The sequence below is a fragment of the Oncorhynchus nerka genome, linkage group LG23 (assembly GCF_034236695.1).
Source record: "Oncorhynchus nerka isolate Pitt River linkage group LG23, Oner_Uvic_2.0, whole genome shotgun sequence".
NCBI classification, from domain to species: domain Eukaryota; kingdom Metazoa; phylum Chordata; class Actinopteri; order Salmoniformes; family Salmonidae; genus Oncorhynchus; species Oncorhynchus nerka.
This window is the reverse complement of record NC_088418.1, coordinates 24,347,985-24,370,496: the sequence shown is the minus strand read 5'-3', so window position 1 is coordinate 24,370,496 and position 22,512 is coordinate 24,347,985. Positions and strand designations below refer to the sequence as shown.

General features: G+C 43.9%; 1 protein-coding gene across 1 annotated transcript in view; it reads right to left on the bottom strand.

Annotated features, from left to right (window-relative positions):
* LOC115107194 (SH3 and multiple ankyrin repeat domains protein 1-like) overlaps window positions 1–22,512 on the bottom strand; it is a 39,578-nt gene that overhangs the window by 8,076 nt on the left and 8,990 nt on the right. Inside the window, 19 exon segments of the mRNA XM_065007975.1 lie at window positions 153–209; window positions 307–333; window positions 558–566; window positions 938–1,018; window positions 1,174–1,312; window positions 1,567–1,691; window positions 1,902–1,984; window positions 10,504–10,582; window positions 10,985–11,098; window positions 11,197–11,351; window positions 13,173–13,315; window positions 13,506–13,690; window positions 14,702–14,768; window positions 18,645–18,722; window positions 19,239–19,355; window positions 20,645–20,812; window positions 20,988–21,139; window positions 21,318–21,426; window positions 21,536–21,607. Of these exon segments, the coding sequence (XP_064864047.1) occupies window positions 153–209; window positions 307–333; window positions 558–566; window positions 938–1,018; window positions 1,174–1,312; window positions 1,567–1,691; window positions 1,902–1,984; window positions 10,504–10,582; window positions 10,985–11,098; window positions 11,197–11,351; window positions 13,173–13,315; window positions 13,506–13,690; window positions 14,702–14,768; window positions 18,645–18,722; window positions 19,239–19,355; window positions 20,645–20,812; window positions 20,988–21,139; window positions 21,318–21,426; window positions 21,536–21,607 (1,960 nt within the window).

Below are 22,512 nucleotides of genomic sequence, written 5' to 3'. Positions count from 1 at the left end.
GAGAGAAATAAAAGATATAAGTTAGGGAAGAGAGAGATCAAAAGCGTAAGACGATTGAAAGCGGCGGCACATTATTGTCACCCAGTTCAAAGATGGCCCTTTTGGAAACACAAAGGGGAGGGGGGGGGGGGGGGGCAGAGGTCAGATCTTACTCAGTGCCATTTGATAGACTGTCCTCTTCTTATCAGGCACCTGGGAGGACTCGTACTCTGAAAAACAGAGGTGATATATTCTCAGGACCCGAGCAGACTGATTTTGAATGGAGGCTTAAGGGCTGATTAAGGTAATGATTAGAGAGATATTCACCTGCTTTCTTTTTCCATGGAGAGGCAGCTGCAGCATAATTAGAGACAAGAAGGTTATCATATTATGCTATAACAGGACACTGAGACTGCTATTATGGGCATCTCTGTAGCATCACAAAATAACATGAATGAATACAGTACATTTTGTGCATTAACAATGATGATGACTCTGATGACGGGATGGTGATAATGATGGTGAGGAGGAAGACGACGACCATGACAATGACGTCACACAACTCAACCTTTTCCCACCTTTCTCCACTGTTAGTCGTCCATTGGATTCAGCAGAAAAAAAAGAAGACATCGAGCAGAGGTTATGTGCATAACGTAGAGCTTCCACAACGTGAATGACTTCACTGTATCTACATCTTACCTAGTGTTTATACATTCACTTGAAGGAGGACATGTATCCCCACAGTCCTCCTCATTAAGCCATTGGTAATTAAAACATGAAATCTTACCTATATCCCGAAACATCCAAGCTTCCCTGCATCAACTCACTTCATATTTAATGGACTTTTTCAATTAACGTCGTTTTCTATGGGTCAGAATTCTAACGTGAACAATCCTTTTCTTCTCCTTTTCTCCCTGCTTTTTATGCTTCCCAGCCCCTTCTTCTTCTATTGTCTTACCCATGTCTTCCAGCTCTGATGTCATTGATTTAGAGCGCAGGGCAATGGCAGGAGGAGTCAGCCTCTTAGCCTGCTGGGGGACTGCCAAGGGACAAGGACCAAACAAACTTACTGCTTACTGCTGTATTATAAACGTACACACAGTAGCTGTTACGGTATTGCGAACAAGCATTATTATTACTAAGTTATAAACATGAATTGTATACATTACACAGAACAAACTGAAAAAAGTATACCTTTCTTCCTGAGGTTGGTCTCCTCCATCTCCGGGTTGCGGGCCACCATGACAACCTTGACCATCAGCGCGTTGCCACCTTGTCTGATCATGTTGACCACCTGCCTGTGGCCCACCTTCACTACATTCTGACCATTAACCTAAGCACACACACACACACGCACACACACACACACACGCACGCACGCGCACACGCACACACACACACGCACAGAGAGATAACATTGGCTGTCAACAACACTAAACTGTCACACTGCACTCAACACGATACAAGTTCAAACTCTTAACAAATTAACAAATGTACAATTTGATAGTGATTACAAAAGTTGGACCCACGTTGATTACCAGGCCTGCATAAACTGTCAGGGTGACAAGCTTTTTCAGGGATCCATACCTCAATAAGGAAGTCCCCCATCCTTAAACCAGCCCTCCAGGCCACACCCCCCTCATCCACAGACTCCAGGTACTGCAGCGCGGGGAATGCTGGGGTCGGAGTGAACTCCTCTATAGGAGTCTGGGCTGCGGAGAGAACAAGTCAAGAACAAGAGGATGTCAAGAACATGAGGATGAGGGAGATTTGAGAGAAGTAATAAAATAGTGTCAAAGTAGGGGGAGAAGGGAGGCCGAGAGATGCGATGGAAGAATTGGGTGAGAGAGGAAGTGCAAGGAGTGAAAGTGAAATAACAGACGAGTAGAGGTATTTCGGAAGGGGGGGGGGCTCGCACTCACCTTTGGCTCCCCGAAGCACAAAGCCAAAGCCCTCATTGTCTTTCTTCTGCAGGAGCACTGTCTTCTCCTTAATGATGTAGTCACTGAGAGATAATAAGGGGGGGGGGGGGGGGTGAGAGAGCGCAAGCTACATGACTTCTTTGGCAGCAGAAAGTCTAATTGTCATGCAAATAAAGTATTTCTGAATCTGGGAGACAGCTATACTGCATCACATTATGAAATCACACTGCACCAAAAGATGGGAAGGGGGGGTTGAGGCATGTCATACCAAGACCACCACCGTACAAAGACACCCGACAACCAGGGTAGAGTTGATGTCATGACGGGCAAGGATGGAGTGCACCGGAGAGACCTCTACATAATCCGGCATAATGCTGACGAGCACCAGGAAGCACATGGGAATGTACACGAAAACGGCTGCCGAGACTCTTCACTGTTAGTAATTAGAACTTATAAATGCACCTGTAATGCTGCACGAGCTTTCCTCAAGCGTTCACTGCACCAGCTATCTTGGCTACCACTCATCGCCACATGTTTTTTTTCTTCTTCTCAATTGATGATTGACATGGCCGTGTTGTTATGAGATGGTAGGAGTAGTGTTATGGAGTGGGAGCCAGAGTTGTCCATGCTGTTTCATTGCTCCATTACCGTGTCTGGAACTCCTGTTCATTGTCAGATTTACGGATGCGTTACAGCAGCTTTGCCTCATGTAGAGAGCTCCAATGTATACTGTAGCCTCACACTCCACAGTACCCATATAATGTACTGTACTATAACAACAGTGTCTCCAATTCATTTGAGGTCTCCATCCTAGACAGCCCGGCCGGGTCTCAATTGGCCGCCGACCGACTGCTGACTGTGCAAACCCACCCAGGTACCACATGACTGGGGACAGGGAGTCTTTGCTTTATTGGGAGTTGCTGAACTTGGTGTGAGCAGGCAGCGCCCGGAAGCCATTGCAAAGCTGTAGACTCAACTTTCAACTTTCGCGTGCAAGAGGTCTACAGTTTGCGCCGTCCCTTTCCATCCGTCGCTTGTGCTCTGTCATACTGTCAACGTTAGTGTTTCGCCAACGCAAAAAAAAAAAAAAGAAAGACGCCTTCCATCCATCTGCTGTTCACGCCTCGTTCCCTTTCTCTCACCCTGACTCCTTCGCGCGTTCCCTCTCAAAGGATCAAATCGACATGCAGCAGTGTGTTCAAACGGCTGGTTGCAATCCACTACTGTCTGGGAACGGTATCGTTCTATCCCCGAGGCAATAGAGGTGTAGCTCTGATGCTGTGGATCTTTGAAATAGTCCACCATTTAACCCTCTCGCTCCTGTTCGCTCTGTCCCTGCTGTTCAGGAAAGGACCTTAAATGTGCATGAGTGTTTTTACGTAACATGAATTCCCAATTGGCCAGTGCTCACAGTATGACACTCACATATTACAGTGGCCTACACTATTACAGTAGCCTACAGTATTACAGTGGGCTACATTATTACAGTAGCCTACAGTATTACAGTAGCCTACAGTATTACAGGAGTCTACAGTATTACAGTAGCCTACATTATTACAGTAGCCTGCAGTATTACAATAGCCTACATTATTACAGGTGTCTACAGTATTACAGTGGGCTACATTATTACAGTAGCCTACAGTATTACAGTGGACTACATTATTACAGTAGCCTACAGTATTACAGGAGTCTACAGTATTACAGTAGCCTACATTATTACAGTAGCCTGCAGTATTACAATAGCCTACATTATTACAGTAGCCTACAGTATTACAGGAGTCTACAGTATTACAGTAGCCTACATTATTACAGTAGCCTGCAGTATTACAATAGCCTACATTATTACAGGAGTCTACAGTATTACAGGAGTCTACAGTATTACAGTATTCTACATTATTACAGGAGTCTGCAGTATTTCAGTAGCCTACATTATTACAGTAGTCTACAGTATTACAGTAGCCTACAGTATTACAGTAGCCTACAGTATTACAGGAGTCTACAGTATTACAGTAGCCTACATTATTACAGTAGCCTGCAGTATTACAATAGCCTACATTATTACAGGTGTCTACAGTATTACAGTGGGCTACATTATTACAGTAGCCTACAGTATTACAGTGGACTACATTATTACAGTAGCCTACAGTATTACAGGAGTCTACAGTATTACAGTAGCCTACATTATTACAGTAGCCTGCAGTATTACAATAGCCTACATTATTACAGTAGCCTACAGTATTACAGGAGTCTACAGTATTACAGTAGCCTACATTATTACAGTAGCCTGCAGTATTACAATAGCCTACATTATTACAGGAGTCTACAGTATTACAGGAGTCTACAGTATTACAGTATTCTACATTATTACAGGAGTCTGCAGTATTTCAGTAGCCTACATTATTACAGTAGTCTACAGTATTACAGGAGTCTACAGTATTACAGTAGCCTACATTATTACAGGAGTCTACAGTATTACAGTAGCCTACATTATTACAGGAGTCTACAGTATTACAGTAGCCTAAAGTGTTATCATGTACCCTCCCTCCTGACTCATCCTCTGTAGCCTCCACAATTATACAGACGAAGCAGCATGTTAGTCATACACACTCATCTTCTACCTTTACCACAGGAGGTTGGTGGCTCCTTAATTGGGGAGGAAGGGCTCATGGTAAACGGCTGGAGCGAAATGAGTGGAACTGTATCAAAAACAGCAAACACATGGTTTTCAGGTGTTTCAAGCCATTCCATTCGCTCCCGTCCAGCCATTATTATGAGCCGTCCTCCCCTCAGCAGCCTCCACTGACATTTCCATACATACAATGAAACCATGAGACACAATGACACATACATGCAGCCAAAATCCAGGGACAGAGACACAGATGAACTAGTCCCAAGACGACCCTCAACCACACTGTGACTACGCTCACACCAGTTTACAGTCAAATGAAGGAAACCACAAACAAACCACTGTGTCCTCTGTCCCTTTCTATACAAGACTTTCATCCTGTATGTCAGTGGTACCAACACAGATGCACATTTATGAAACACAAAATGCATGTCACACACAATTCATGAGACATGGCAATATATACCGTAGCTATAAAAATCCACCTACCCAACAGGAATCAATGATACCATGAATGAGAGAAATAAATCATTTGAAACGGTGAGACAAAATGAACGAAACACACACCGGCTGACATTACTAGAAATGCATTTACAAAATGCTCTCAGATCACATTCAGAAATACACGAGAGGAGAGACAGAGATAAACACGCTGCAGTCAGAGCCTACGGTACATTCAATAGCCACTTCCATCACACACAAACGTTCGCACACACAGGAAAAAGATGATTCACACACACACACACACACACACACACACGCACATATGTACACAGACACACATGCACAAATTCAATACATAGCCTTTCACATCCACGGCCTTTCTGTTGCATCTACCTCTCCCCTCTCTCCATTGTCCTCTCCTCACATCCATAGCCAGGCAATGAATGAGGAAACAGCCTCTACCTGTAAATGAACCACACGCTTCTGTTTCTGGGGCCCAGTGACGGCCACGAAGAAGAGAGGGAGAGAGAGCGAGACAGATCTCTCTCTCTGCATCCCCCCATTGCACCCCCCCCCCCCCTTCTCTCCTCCACCCCCTCCTCTCCCTCCGCCTCCCGGTACTCCAGCGAGAGCACAGCCAGAGAGAGCCGCGAGAGTGGAGGAGAGGAGAGAGAGAGAGAGAGAGAGAGAGAGAGCGACTGAGCGCTGGCCTAGCATGTCTACACCCTGCCTGCTTGAGACAGAGCGAAAGAGGGGGAGAGAGAGAGGGTGGGAAAGAGGGAGGGAGAGTGAAAGGGAGAGCGACAGAGATGGTTCTCCGCGACAGGGAGAGAGAGCGCAAGAGAGTGGAGGGAGTGAACGGTGGATTTGAGAGTGGTGGTTCAGCATGGAAGAGAGAGAAAAGAGGTGATTTTGCGGTTGGGGGAAGTGGGGGGTGGATTTAATGTGAGGGGAGACGGGGTAACAGGAAGCAGGGATGGTGTGTTTATTTGAACGTCCACTGACTTGCTTCTGGCAGATTCACAGACAGCTGATTTCTCCCCGCTCCAGAGAGATTTCCTCATGGGCCAAAATACACACTACCCCATGAACAGAACAGCACTCACACCATTCACGTTCAAACCAAACCCACTCAAAATTCTCATTGACATTATCCCAAGCACAGAAAATGCAGTGGGTAGCAGCGGCCATACATATGCAGCTGGATCTGTCTCAAAACGCCACTGTATTACAATAGGCCACATAATCACTACCACTGTACTGCACACATCCTCCATGCACTCTCCGTCTCCCTCTTCACACAGACGTCATTCACCGTCTGTCACTGGCCATTGTTCACATTGCCAAATACCAGTGAACCTTTATTAAGCTGATTGACTTTGTGACTGATAATGAGAACTTCTTAGCGCACGGCTAATGTCAGCTACACACTGTCAACCCAAAACGCCGGGGGGGCATGGAGTCCCTCCTCACACTTGCCGATGGACCGAACGAACGCTCATCACCTCCAAATCCCCATGACTCATCATCGGGACGTTGTGCCGAACGCTCACACGCGTAGAAACACACAGACAAGCACACATACACACAGAGCACTGTTAGCCCTCATGATGCACCGCACAACTGCAGCTTCCTAGGGTTGGGCTGCAGATTGATGCTAGCGGATTAGACAGATGCAATAGAAGGGTTGGCTGACAACGTCACGAAAATGATGCGCGCGCATCAATGTGGCCAGAAGGCGTGCGTTGTGAACGGTCAAATTGCTAGCAACAAGCTGCCTTGTGGGGAATCGTAGTTGTTTCTTTTCAGCTCGTTGTATCTTGTTTTGAGGTGTTTTGACTGATGTCATGTCTATGCTAATACGGCAAACATTTGCTAGTTAACTAACAATGTATTTGAGAGACAACAAGTGCTCATTGTGCAAATGTATTCAAGTTTTAAAGGACATTTGGAGACTAAATTTTGTTTACATATTGTTAACAGTCTAAGCCAACCTCATTTGTTGCTAAACAACGAACCCGTCTATGGGGGAGAAGGGAAACCATTGTCCACATTTTGCCATTATTTTTAACTGGAAAAATAGACAGGGGACTGGAAGGGCAAATTCGGTGGGGTGATGAGTCATGTGAGGGAGGACAACACAAGTTGGGCTCCTCTTGGCAAAGATGATCAAGGAAGTGTCAAAGAAGAGCCAAGGAAGAGTCGAGGGAGAGCCAAGGAAGAGTCGAAGGAGAGCCAAGGAAGAGTCGAGGGGGAGCCAAGGAAGAGTCGAGGGAGAGCCAAGGAAGAGCAGAGGGAGAGCCAAGGAAGAGTCGAGGGGGAGCCAAGGAAGAACCGAGGAAGAGTCGAGGGAGAGCCAAGGAAGAGTCGAGGGGGAGCCAAGGAAGAGTCGAGGGAGAGCCAAGGAAGAGTCGAGGGGGAGCCAAGGAAGAGTCGAGGGGGAGCCAAGGAAGAACCTAGGAAGAGTCGAGGGAGAGCCAAGGAAGAGTCGAGGGAGAGCCAAGGAAGAACCGAGGAAGAGTCGAGGGAGAGCCAAGGAAGAGTCGAGAAAGTGCCGAGGGAGAGCCAAGGAAGAGTCGAGGAAGTGCCGAGGGAGAGCCAAGGAAGAGTCGAGGGAGAGCCAGGGAAAAGTCGGGGGGGAGCCAAGGAAGAACCAAGGAAGAGTCGAGGGAGAGCCAAGGAAGAGTCGAGGGGGAGCCAAGGAAGAACCGAGGAAGAGTCGAGGGGGAGCCAAGGAAGAACCAAGGAAGGGTCGAGGAAGTGCCGAGGGAGAGCCAAGGAAGAGTCGAGGGAGAGCCAGGGAAAAGTCGGGGGGGAGCCAAGGAAGAACCAAGGAAGAGTCGAGGGAGAGCCAAGGAAGAGTCGAGGGGGAGCCAAGGAAGAACCGAGGAAGAGTCGAGGGGGAGCCAAGGAAGAACCAAGGAAGAGTCGAGGGAGAGCCAAGGAAGAGTCGAGGGGGAGCCAAGGAAGAACCAAGGAAGAGTCGAGGGAGAGCCAAGGAAGAGTCGAGGGGGAGCCAAGGAAGAACCAAGGAAGAGTCGAGGGAGAGCCAAGGAAGAGTCGAGGGAGAGCCAAGGAAGAGTCGAAGGAGAGTCAAGCGACTTTGTCTGCTAGATCAGTGTTTCTCAACCTCAGTCCTCTAGTACCCCCAGCAGCACACATTATGTTGTAGCCCTGGACAAACTCACCTGATTTAACTCATTGAGGGCTTGATGATTGAATAAGGTGTGCTTCTCTGAGGCTACAACAAAAATATGTGCTGTTAGGGGTACTCGAGGGCTGGAGTTGGGAAACACTGTGCTAGATGTACATATTACTGCACTGTTGGAGCTAGGCACACAAGCATTTCGCTACACTGCAATAACATCTGCTAAATATGTGTATGTGACCAATAAAATTTGATTTGAAGAAATGGAATTGACCCGACGTGTCTAGTTCAGTGGCTTTAGCACTAGCATGGTCTAAATACAGCTGATACACGCACACACACACACACACACACCCACATACACACACACACACATACACACACATACACACCCTCGTCCAATTCTCAACCCAGAAACACAAACAAATTAGCTGTCAAAGGACACAAGACACACATAAAACCGCAGGTTGGCATTTATTAAAATGACTCATGTACTGGAGGTAGCTCTGCAGAGTGGTCACTAGCTGGCACATCCACAAAGTCTTAAACCTAACCCTAACCTTAACATTAACCACACTGCTAACCCTAATGCCTAAACCTTAAATTAAAACCCAAAAGCACATTTTTGTTCTTATGAATTTTTACGAAATAGACAATTTTGACATTGCAGCTGGCCCATCTAGCGGAAACCGCTTAGGGCAAGACAGCACTAAAACATTAGCATGGGTTTACAAAGTAAATCATGTCTAATTTTACTGTATGTTTTCTACTGAGAATTAAATGGGCTACAGAGCACGATTAGTGCTGGGCATTCAATGTAAGCATAGTTAGCTAGTGATTTCCCCTAGCCCCTACGCTTCTGTTTCTTCACTACGTCTCTACTCCTGCCTTCAGAAAGTATTCACACCCAATAACTTTCTCCAAATTCTGACGAGTTGCAGTCTGAATTTAAAGGTGCAATATGCAGAAATAGCACCGCCATTTCCTGGTTTCTAAAATTCTAATAGTTCGCCTAATTTCAGATTATGTGACAAAACAAGCAGCCATTGTGTAGAGAATCATTAGCGCCATCTTAACCACTGACCTACACACAATACCCAATAATGTCAATGTGGAATTATGTTTATAGAAATGTGTTGTAAAAAATATAAAGCTGAAATGTCTTGAGTCAATAAGTATTCAACTCCTTTGTTATGGCAAGCCTAAATAAATTCAGGAGTAACAATTTGTTTAACAAGTCACATAATAACTTTTACCCAACATATACAATTACATGTATCTGTAAGGTTCCTCAGTCGAGCATTACATTTCAAACAGATTCAACCAGGGAGGTTTTCCAATGCCTCGCAAATAATGGATCGTGTATCAATACACCCAGTCACTTCAAAGTTACAGGCATCAGGGATTTGACCATGAGGCCAACTGTGACTTTAAAACAGTTACAAGAGTTTGATGCCTGTGATAGGAGAAAATACTGACCTAAATGACTGAGTGAAAAGATGTACGCCTGTACAGAATAAAACGATTCCAAAACATGAATCCTGTTTGCAATAAGGCACTAAAGTAAAACTGCAAAAAATGTGGCAAAGAAATTAACTTTATGTCCTGAATATAAAGCGTTATGTTTGGGGCAAATCCAACACAACATATCACTGAGTACCACTCTTCATATTTTCAAGCATGGTGGTGGCTGCATCATGTTATGTGTATGCTTGTCATCAGCAAGGACCATGAAGTTTTTTGGAGTTCAAAATAAATGGAATAGAGCTAAGTGCAGGCAAAATCCTAGAGGAAAACCTGGTTCATTCTGCTTACATTCAGACACTGGGAGACAAATGTACCTTTCGGCCACATATACACTGGAGTTGCTTACCAAGACAACATTGAATGTTCCTGAGTGGCCTAGTTACACCTTTGACTTAAATCGGCTTGATAATCTATGGCAAGACTTGAAAATGGCTGTGTAGAAATGATCAACAACCAACTTGATAGAGCTTGAAGAATTTTACAGCTGTAATCGCTGCCAAAGGTGATTCTAACATGTATCGACTCAGGGGTGTGAATAATTATGTTAAGGAGATATTTCTGTATTTAATTTCAATTTCAATAAATTAGCAAAAATGTCGAAAAACATGTTTTCACTTTGTCATAATGTATGTCATATGTAGATGGATGAGATATATAATTGTTTTTATCCATTTTGAATTTAGGCTGTAACACAACAAAATGTGGAGTAAGTTGAGGGGTATGAATACTTTCTGAAGGTACTGTAACTTGGTGACCATGGTGACCATGTTTCCCAGGGGTCAAAATGAGGTCATTCATCCCTACATCTAGTCTTTGAGGAGCAACACATGACAAGCTTTTATCAATTCCAGTCTTACCTGGGGCCATCCACACCATCATATGCTCCCACGGTAACATTACGAAACAGCTTCCTCTTGGCTTTCTCACTGCGCGTCTCTGGAACACAAAGAGTTCATGTGTCACAATTCTATTGATGTGTGTTTTGTGTGTCTTTGTGTTCCCCTATTGGTTTATTCCGTGTGTCTTTGTATACTTTTGTATTCCAGTACATCTCTGAAACACACTATGATCAAGTTGTTTTTGGTGGTGTCATTACTGTTACTGGGTGGGTGTGATACATGGCCTACTGCTTGTAACATTGTGAGGATGTCCTGCAGTCAATAAGAACGCTGGGAACTGAATGACGGCAAAAGGAGTCATTCAGTAAATGCGGGGCTAGCATCTGTAGATGGATTTTGGTTGTTGTTTGTCTGAGCTGATGTAATGCGAGTGGAGATAGTGACTTTGTCTGAACACATATATTATTTGGTTTCTGTGAGGTTGGTAATGTTGTCTCACCTGATCGATTGTCCTTAATGGGAGGACCCACCTCCTCCACATAGTCTGAGGGGAACCAGCCTGTACGACCCTTCACTGTGCCCTCCCAAAACCCCCCCTCTCCCACACTCAACACTGAGGGGAGAGGGAGAAAAGAGAAGAGGGGTGAATCAAAACTTTACAATCAACACAATGCATTCCAAAAAACCCACTCCTCTCTGAATCTCACTTACCTTTGACTTTGTCTCCTTTGCTGATGCTAAGCTCTTTGTCTCCGTGGGCAGTGTAGGCCCTCGTGGCCACGTACACTCGCCCTGGAACCGCACTGTACATACGCCTCATCTGACCCCCAGCTGACCCTGCACCACCACCCGTTGTTGAGGTCGCACTGCAAGAGGAAAGACAGAGCGGGACAGAGTAAAAATGTGTGTTAGTGTGTAGCGGAACAACACCTGGTGACACCAATAGCTGAGAGGGAATTTAAATGACTTAGGAGTCATGCCAGTGGTTTACACTATTACAATAACACGTTTTGAAGCTTCAAAGTTGGTCAGACAACCGAGGATGTAAAAACACAATATTTTGCATTTTCACATTATTTTATAAATTGAGTTACATACAGTTGAAGTCGGAAGTTTATATACACCTTAGCCAAATGCATTTAAACTCAGTTTTTCACAATTGCTGACATTTAATCCTAGTAAAGATTGCCTGTCTTAGGTCAGTTATTTTATCACCACTTTATTTTAAGAATAATAGTAGAGAGAATGATTTATTTCATATTTCATTCTTTCATCACATTCCCAGTGGGTCAGAAGTTTACATACACTCAATTAGTATTTGGTAGCATTGCCTTTCAATTGTTTAACTTGGGTCAAACGTTTCGGGTAGCCTTCCACAAGCTTCCCACAATAAGTTGGGAGAATTTGGTCCATTCCTCCTGACAGAGCTGATGTAACTGAGTCAGGTTTGTAGGCCTACTTGCTCGCAAATGTTTTTTTCAGTTCTGCCCACAAATGTTCTATAGGATTGAGGTTAGGGCTTTGTGATGGCCACTCCAATACCTTGACCTTGTTGTCCTTAAGCCATTTTGCCACAACTTTGGAAGTATGCTTGGGGGTCATTGTCCATTTGGAAAACCCATTTGTGACCAAGCTTTAACTTCCTGACTGATGTCTTGAGATGTTGCTTCAATATATTCACATAATTTTCATTCCTCATAATGCCATGTATTTTGTGAAGTGCACCAGTCCCTCCTGCAGCAAAGCACCTCCACAACATGATGCTGCCACCCATGTGCTTAACGGTTGGGATGGTATTCTTCGGCTTGCAAGCCTCCCCCTTTTGCCTCCAAACATAACGATGGTCATTATGGCCAAACAGTTCTATTTTTGTTCCATCAGACCAGAGGACATTTCTCCAAAAAGTATGATCTTTGTCCCCATGTGCAGTTGCAAACTGTAGTCTGGCTCTTTTATGGCGGTTTTGGAGCAGTGGCTTCTTCCTTGCTGAGAGGCCTTTCAGGTTATGTCGATATAGGACTCATCTTACGTGGATATAGATACTCTTGTATCTGTTTCCTCCAGCATCTTCACAAGGTCCTTTGCTGTTGTTCTGGGATTGATTTGCACTTTTCGCACCAAAGTACATTAATCTCTAGGAGACAGAACGCGTCTCCTTCCTGAGCGGTATGATGGCTGCGTGGTCCCATGGTGTTTATACTTGTGTACTATTTGAACAGATGAACGTGGTACCTTCAGGCATTTGGAAATTGTTCCCAAGGATGTTTTTTTTCTGAGGTCTTGGCTGATTTCTTTTGATTTTCCCATGATGTCAAGCAAAGAGGCCCTGAGTTTGAAGGTAGTCCTTGAAATACATCCACAGGTAAACCTCCAATTGAGACAAATGATGTCAATTAACCTATCAGAAGCTTCTAAAGTCATGACATAATTATCTGGAATTTTCCAAGCTGTTTAAACCAGAGTCAACTTACTGTATGTAAACTTATGACCCACTGGAATTGTGATACAGTGAATTATAAGTGAAATAATCTGTCTGTACACAATTGTTGGAAAATTACTTGCGCCATGCACAAAGTAGATGTCCTAACCGACTTGCCAAAACTATAGTTTGTCAACAAGAAATTTGTGGAGTGGTTGAAAAATGACTTCAACTGTATGTACGGTCACTCCCTCCACTATGTCCTTACCCTTGTCTGCCGCGCTGTGGTTTGCTGTGATGCCTCTCCTCTGTGTCACTCTGTCCTCCTCCTCCTCCTCTTCCTCGTGATGGGGAGCGGGTACGAGCCCTGGGACTGCTGGAGCTCCTCACACCTACAGAGGCCCTGCGACCCTAGAGAGAGAGGGGAACAAACAATTACACAAACACACACACTGATGATATAAATACATAGGCTAAATTATGTAATTGTGTTGACACTTACACAAACCCAAACTCACAAATCGTTAACTAAAAGTAACTTAAAGCATAGCTCCCCAATAAACTATTCCCCACTGCGTCTCCATACTGTGGCCCTCAGTACCTGTCCAGGGATGGGATTGGATCTAGCAGACTTGTTGGGCAGGGCCATGGTATCAGGCAGGGTCATGCTGTTATCACTGTTAGCACGCAGAAGGGGGTGGGGGTGAGGGTGAGCCATGAGGAGAGGGATTGCGCGTGCACTCTCTCCTCTTTTGGGAGCATACTTTGGGAATTCCAGAAAGGGCACTGAGAAAAGAGAGTGACAGGTAGGTGGGAGAGCAGTGAGGTTAGTGCAAGAGGGGGAGAGAAAGAGGGAGGGAATATTGTGAGAGTGTGAACGATTACCGACCAGACTCAAGTGATTCGGATGAAAAGACAAATACACAAGCAACACGGATGGACTTGAACACCACACACACAACCCTGAAACTGGGCAAGCAATCATGAAAAGGATCACTTGAGGTAAAAGGGATACTTCGGGATTTTGGCAATGAAGCCCTTTATGTACTTCCCCAGAGTCAGGTGAACTCATGGATACCGTTTTTATGTCTCTGCATCCAGTATGAAGGAAGTTAGAGGTAGTTTTGCAGGCCAATGTTAACTAGCACAATAACTGGAAGTCTATAGTCTATGGTAACAGCTAGCTGTTGGGGCGGCAGGTAGCCTGGTGGTTAGAGCGTTGGGTCAGTAACCGAAAGGCTGCTAGATCGAATCCCTGAGCTGACAAGTTAGAAATGACGTTCTGACGTTCTGCCTCTGAACAAGGCAGTTAACCCACTGTTCCCTGGTAGGCCGTCATTGTAAATAAAAATGTGTTCTTAACTGACTTGCCTAGTTAAAAAAAAAACATCTGTTACCATAGACTCCCAGTCATTCAGCTAACGCTAGTTAGCAAATTTCTTTGAAACAGCACATAAATGGTATCCACAAGTTTAGGCCACCTCTGAACCAACACAGTGCTTTCAGAAACAAAATCGTTTGCAAAATGTCTAGGGATTAGCCTCTATTCAGATTCAATGCACTGCAAACAAATACTATCTACCAGTGTGATAAAACAACTTAATAATATGACAAAAGACAACATATATTGTGAGTCAAAGGTTGATTGAGGAAGCAGGACATTCATACCAAATGATGCACTGAAAGGTGTTTTATAGGAGACAGAACAAAATAAATATAGTAGACACTCATTCATCAAAACACACTATCAATCACTCCCGAATCTGAAGATAACCCAAGTGGAGGACCAAAACTTACCTACATCTGCATCTCTGTGGTTTTTGATGATTTCCCCGATTTCAAAATGGCCTGACATTACTGCTACCTTCAAAACACAAACACATGTAGACACACAATTACATGCAACTGTGCAACACAATACATGCTCCATGTACAGGAACAATTCTACAAAAACACAGAATTTGATAAATGCTTTGCAAATAATACATTTAAAACAAGTAACTGATTATTAACTCAATGGTTTATTTACCTATTTATTTTATTTTTTAATTTAACCTTTATTTAACCAGGTATGCCAGTTGAGAACAAGTTCTCATTTACAACTGCCACCTGGCCAAGATAAAGCAAAGCAGTGCGACACAAACAACAACACAGAGTTACACATGGAATAAACAAACATACAGTCAATAATACAATAGAAAAAGTCTATATACAGTATGTGCACATGGCGTAAGGAGGTAAGGCAATAAATAGGCCATAGTAGCGAAGTAATTACAATTGAGCAAATTAACACTGGAGTGATAGATGTGCTGATGATGATGTGCAAGTAGAAATACTTGTGTTTAAAAGAGCAAAAACGTTTTTTTTTAAACAATATGGGGATGAGGTAGATAGTTAGATGGGCTATTTACAGATGGGCTGCGTACAGCTGCAGCGATCTGTAAGCTGCTCAGATAGCTGATGCTTAAAGTCAGTGAGGGAGATATGTCTCCAACTTCAGCGATTTTTGCAATTCTTTCCAGTCATTGGCAGCAGAGAACTGCGTTCATCCACCTCTGGCCTGCTCGCCTCCCTACCACTGAGGAAGTACAGTTCCCGCTCAGCCCAGTCAAAACTGTTCGCTGCTCTGGCCCCCCAATGGTGGAACAAACTCCCTCACGACGCCAGGACAGCGGAGTCAATCACCACCTTCCGGAGACACCTGAAACCCCACCTCTTTAAGGAATACCTAGGATAGGATAAAGTAATCCCTCTCACCCCCCCTCCCCCTTAAAAGATTTAGATGCACTACTGTTCCACTGGATGTCATAAGGTGAATGCACCAATTTGTAAGTCGCTCTGGATAAGAGCGTCTGCTAAATGACTTAAATGTTAAATGTAAATGTAACTGGAAGGAAAGGCGGCCAAAGCAGGTGTTGGCTTGGGGATGACCAGTGAGATATACCTGCTGGAGCGTGTGCTACGGGTGGGTGTTGTTATGGTGACCAGTAAGCTGAGATAAGGCGGAGCTTTACCTAGCAAAGACTTATAGATGACCTGGAGCCAGTGGGTCTGGCAAAGAATATGTAGCGAGGGCCAGCCGACGAGAGCATACAGTTCACAGTGGTGGGTGGTATTTTGGGCTTTGGTGACAAAACAGATGGCACTGTCTGCATTCAGTTTGCTGAGTAGAGTGTTGGAGGCTATTTTGTAAATGACATCGCCGAAGTCGAGGATCGGTAGAAGTGTCAGTTTTACGAGGGTATGTTTGGCAGCGTGAGTGAAGGAGGCTTTTTTTGCGAAATAGGAAGCCGATTCTAGATTTAATTTTGGATTGGAGATGTTTAATGTGAGTCTGGAAGGAGAGTTTACAATCTAGCCAGACACCTAGGTATTTGTAGTTGTCCACATATTCTAAGTCAGAACCGTCCAGAGTAGTGATGCTTGGCGGGCGGGCAGGTGCGGGCAGCGATCAGTTAGTTTTACTAGCGTTTAAGAGCAGTTGGAGGCCATGGAAGGAGTGTTGTATGGCATTGAAGCTCGTTTGGAGGTTTGTTAAAACAGTGTCCAAAGAAGGGCCAGATGTTTACAGAATGGTGTCGCCTGCGTAGAGGTGGATCAAGGAATCCCCTGCAGCAAGAGCGACATCGTTGATATATACAGAGAAAAGAGTAAGCCCGAGAATTGAACCCTGTGGTACCCCCATAGAGACTGCCAGAGGTCCGGACAACAGGCCCTCCGATTTGACACATTGAACTCTATCTGAGAAGTAGTTGGTGAACAAGGCGAGGCAGTCATTTGAGAAACCAAGGCTGTTGAGTCTGCCGATAAGAATACAATGATTCACAGGGTCGAAAGCCTTGGCAAGGTCGATGAAGACGGCAGCACAGTACTGTCTTTTAGCGATGGCAGTTATGGTATCGTTTAGTACCTTGAGTGTGGCTGAGGTGCACCCGTGAACAGCTCGGAAACCGGATTGCACAGCGGAGAAGTTACGGTGGGATTCGAAATGGTCAGTGATCTGTTTGTTAACTTGGCTTTCGAAGACTTTAGAAAGGCAGGGCAGGATGGATATAGGTCTGTAACAGTTTGGGTCTAGAGTGTAGGGAGATAACTGTGGTAGCTTTCCAATCTTTAGGAATCTCAGACGATAAGAAAGAGAGGTTGAACAGACTGGTAATAGGGGTTGCAACAATGGCGGCGGATAATTTTAGAAAGAGATGGTCCAGATTGTCTAGCCCAGCTGATTTGTATGGGTCCAGGTTTTGCAGCTCTTTTAGAACATCTGCTATCTGGATTGGGGTGAAGGAGAAGCTGGGGAGGCTTGGGCAACTAGCTGCGGCGGGTGCAGAGCGGTTGGCCGGGGTCGGGGTAGCCAGCAGGAAAGCATGGCCAGCCGTAGAGAAATGCTTATTGAAATTCTCAATTATCGTGGATTTATTGGTGGTGACAGTGTTTCCTAGCCTCAGTGCAGTGGGCAGCTGGGAGGAGATGCTCTTATTCTCCATGGACTTTACCGTGTCCCAAAACCTTTTGGAGTTAGAGCTACAGGATGCAAATTTCTGTTCTGTCCTGACTTTACTTCAAAGTTGCATATCACGGGGACTATTCGATGCTAGTGCAAGCCGCCACAGGATTTCTTTGTGCTGGTCGAGGGCAGTCAGGTGTGGAGAGAACCAAGGGCTATATATCTGTTCTTAGTTCTACATTTTTTGAAAGGGGCATGCTTATTTAAGATGGTGAGGAAATTACTTTTAATGGATGACCAGGCATCCTCTACTGATGGGATGAGGTCAATATACCCGGGCCAGGTCGATAAGAAAGGTTTGCTCGTCGCAGACGTGTTTTAGGGAGCGTTTGACAGTGATGAGGGGTGGTTGTTTGACCGCGGACCCATAGCGGATGCAGGCAATGAGGCAGTGATCGCTGAGATCCTGATTGAAAGAGCAGAGGTGTATTTGGAGGGCAAGTTGTTCAGGATAATATCTATCAGGGTGCCCATGTTCACAGATTTAGGATTGTACCTGGTGGGTTCCTTGATCATTTGTGTGAGATTGAGGGCATCTAGTTTAGACTGTAGGACTGCCGGGGTGTTAAGCATATCCCAGTTTAGGTTACCTAACAGAACGAACTTTAAAGATAGATGGGGGGCAATCAATTCACATATGGTGTCCAGGGCACAGCTGTGAGCTGACGGGGGTCTATAACAGGTGGCAACAGTGAGAGACTTAATTCTGGAGAGATTCATTTTTAAAATTAGAAGCTCGAAATGTTTGGGCATAGATCTGGATGGTATGACAGAACTTTGCAGGCTATCTCTGCAGTAGATTGCAACTCCTCCCCCTTTGGCAGTTCTATCTTGATGGTAATTGTTGTAGTTGGGGATGGAAATCTCAGAATATTTGGTGGCCTTCCTAAACCAGGATTCAGACACGGCAAGGACATCAGGGTTGGCGGAGTGTGCTAAAGCAGTGAGTAAAACAAACTTAGGGAGGAGGCTTTTGATGTTAACATGCATGAAACCAAGGCTTTTACGCTTAAAGAAGTCAACAAATGAGAGCGCCTGGGGACACACAGGGCCTGGGTTAACCTCTACATCACCCGAGGAACAGAGGAGGAGTAGGATGAGGGTACGGCTAAAGGCTATCAAAACTGGTCGTCTAGTACCTATAACAATCCTGATTACATTTGGCGTAGTAGGCAGTATATATATATATATATATATATATATAAACTGAAAACATGAAGTTGTTATTGATACCTGAAAGGGGGTTTGTCCATGCTTGTTCTTCATTTCCTTATTGGCACCTCTGTAGAGCAGAACACGAACACAGCTTTCCTGATAGGCCAGAAAGAAAGTCGTTGTTTTAAGGCCCAGTGCAGTCAAAAATGTAATTTCCTGTGTTTTATTTCTATTTCCACATTTTGAGGTTGGAATAATTATGTGAAATTGTGAAAATGATGATAATGCCCTTTTAGAGAGGGAGGGAGAGGGAGTTTTGTTATATTACTTAATTAGACCAATAAGAAAGAGATTTACAAGCCTCTCTACCAATAACAGCAAATGTAACGTTTTCCCCTCCCCACTCAAACCACTCCCAGACAGTCCTATCAACATACTTGCTTGAAAAATTGCTCTTTGCTAAGAAACTATTTGTTCATTTTTTTACCATTTTAATTGTAAAGGTACTTCAGTGTTATCCAGAAATTATTTGATATTTCGATAAAAATGGCTGCATTGGACTAAAGGACTAAAATATCATACAGTAGTTTTGGAACTCACATACCAGTTTCTTTAAGTTCAGCTTTGAATGGAAACACACACTCTTTATTGCATATTTTAAATGGTACTTACCTTATTATACAGAGCACAAATGTGAAGTGCAGTGTTCCCTGAGGCATTCTGAGAAGTGGTATCTGCCCCATAGAACAGAAGGTGCTCCAGGTGCTGGGCAAAACCATTCTGGCAGGCCTTGGGGGAGGGTGTATAAACAAAGTATCTAAATATGACAATTATTAGCAATAGAAAATCTCAGGGGTTGTAGAAGGATCATCACGTCACAATCAATTTCAAATAAATGAAATATATTGTATGTAGCAACATTTGTGACAACGTGAAAGATAAACAGAATAGAAAGATATAGAGTTGATGAATAAAATGATATAAATACGCTTTTGACTTCCCCTTCTGCTTAAAGATTTCCTCATTCTTTTTTGCACTTGAAATAACACAAGAAACCAAATTAAAGAAGTACCACAGGACACTCCAAAAGCTAATATGAACAAAAGTAAAATAGCATGACACCACACTGGTGAACAGCACAGCACAGAAAAAGTGAGGAAATGATGCAGAGATAGAAGATGTCAGCACGGGATGGTATCTAATGTCTATTCGCATTGGACTCAACAGTTACATGAGATGAAGGTACGGATTTGGCACTTGGGAAGGATCCCTGTTTCAGGAAGAAATGACCAATCTCCCCTTTCTTTCTTTCTTTCTTTCTTTCTTTCTTTCTTTCTTTCTTTCTTTCTTTCTTTCTTTCTTTCTTTCTTTCTTTCTTTCTTTCTTTCTTTCTTTCTTTCTTTCTTTCTTTCTTTCTTTCTTTTTTTCTATAACATTTTTTCTTAACCACTTTGAGACCATGGAAGGTTGTGTAAGGTCATGACCCTAAGTGTTACTCTTCCCCCAACTTCATGACTTAAATCGAAGTATTAATGGATTACATGACGAGTACCTTGTGTATTTCTTGCATTCCAAATTCCTCTTCATCCCTGAGCTGTGGAGAGAAAGGAACAGTGGAGGAAAGGGAAAGAATGGAAAGAGATGAGTGAGAGTGTTTCTCAATGGGAGAGAATGGAGAGTAGAAAAAGAGGGATGAAATGTTTAAGACGTGGACAGGACAGGAGACTGAAAGTAAAGTAAAAACCTAATGTACTATACCAACGTATGATAATACACAGAAGACAAAAATATGAATAGACATAAAAACAACAGTATACATGTCACCTTCCACAAAAAGATCCAGTTATTGCGTGTGACAAAACAAATTTCAGTTCATTACTGTAGCTACCGCCTTGGTCCAGTCTGTGTAGTTTTGTAGATATCAGATCTCTATGGAAAGACACGTCCCTCAGCCAATTTTAGTCAAAATAGGGCCAGTGCTGTCTGAGACATTGTTTGTGATGATCATACGGATGGAGGTGATTCTTTTTTTTTTTTTTTTAGGGAAATTGATCTGCTTTAGACAGCCAGACGGATACCTGGTGAGACTCCTCCCAGCCGTTTTCATCTCTCACTCCCAGTCTGGCCCTGTAGTAGAGTAGGGTCTCACAGCAGGAGGTGTCGCCACCTATCAGCACTGAGTGGTACAGCGGGGTCAGGCAACATCTGTCTTTGTAATCAGGAGACGCTCCCAGGGACAGTAGAGCCTGGCAAGGATGGAGAAAATACATGCTTATTAAACCCATGTGTGTGTGTGTGTGTGTGTGTGTGTGTGTGTGTGTGTGTGTGTGTGTGTGTGTGTGTGTGTGTGTGTGTGTGTGTGTGTGTGTGTGTGTGTGTGTGTGTCTGTGTGTGTGTGTGTGTGTGTGGAGTCCTAGTTACCAGCAGCGCAACATGATTGTGTGCCTTGACAGCCTTGTGTACAGCTGTCAGTCCATCTCTGGTTCTGAAGTCGACATGGGCCCCACCTTGAACGAGCGCCCTGATCCCCTCCACTGTCATACCAGATTGCACCGCCACAGACAGGGGAGACTCTGAAGAGGAGGGAGCGAGAGAAATGAGGGAGGGGGAAATGGAGGATCAAGAAGAGAGGGAGGGAGCAGGGAAAGAGTTTGAGATTATGGGGGTTGTTAATATCGGTAATGATCATTTGACTGAAAACAGTGCCAGAGTCATGCAGTGGTAACCCTTTCAAGCTAGTTTTCAACTCACCTCCATTGTCAGGGTCATGGTAGTTTGGGTCGAGACCTTTGTCCAGGACCTTTGATATCTTATCTAATGATCCACTCACAATGTAGTCCATGAACTTTTTCAGACTCGCCTGCAGTGGAAGATGTTCACTGGACATTAAAAACATTGGCCTGCCATAAACTTTCATTTCCATAGCTGTACAAATATCTTTCACCTACAACAAGGGACATAGGAAGTACCTTGGTGTGCAGTTTAGTAAGTAGTTTTTCATCCAGGTTTGTTTGTTTGTATACCCTGGTCTTGTACCTAAACTGTGGAACAGAAAATATTTGCGGTAGAATCAAATCTTTAAAGCCATCTGAAGGATGAAAACACGTTATTTTCATACCCCTGGCTTCAACCTTGCCTAATCTAAACACTGTAGTCCTTCTGGAACCAACTCCAGCCCTGACCTCTTACATATTTGGAACCCCACCCAGGTCATAAACACCCACAACAGACATACCACCAGAGGGCATCATAATACCAGTGCATGGGTATCACTGTACTGTGTATTGGTTTCACAGTAAGTGGAGCTCCGCAATGAAAAATCGAAGCACTGCAAACCCACTAAAAAGCAAATGTATATAAATATATTGATCCAAATCTGTTTTGACCTACAAGCTGGTTGTGGTTAAGGTTGAGGTCAAATCCATTCATATCAAGTCAGTTAAAAAAATGCAATGAAAATCTGACTTGGGGGCAGCCCATTAGTCAAAGTGAGTTTTTAAATGCACTCCCCGAAAAGTCCGGGGTCACTTAGAAATGTCTTTGTTTTTGAAAGAAAAGCAATTTTTTTGGTCCATTAAAATAACATCAAATTGATCAGAAATCAAGTGTAGACATTGTTAATGTTGTAAATGACTATTGTAGCTGTCTTAGGTCAGTTAGGATCACTACTTTATTTTAAGAATGTGAAATGTCAGAATAATAAGAGAGAATTTTTAATTTCAGCTTTTATTTCTTTCATCACATTCCCAGTGGGTCAGAAGTTTACATACACTCAATTAGTATTGGATAGCATTGCCTTTAAATTGTTTCACTTGGGTCAAACGTTTTGGGTAGCCTTCCACAAGCTTCTCACGATAAGTTGGGGGAATTTTGGCCCATTCAAACTGAGTCAGGTTTGTAATCTGTCTGTAAACAATGGTTGGAAAAATTACTTGTGTCATGCACA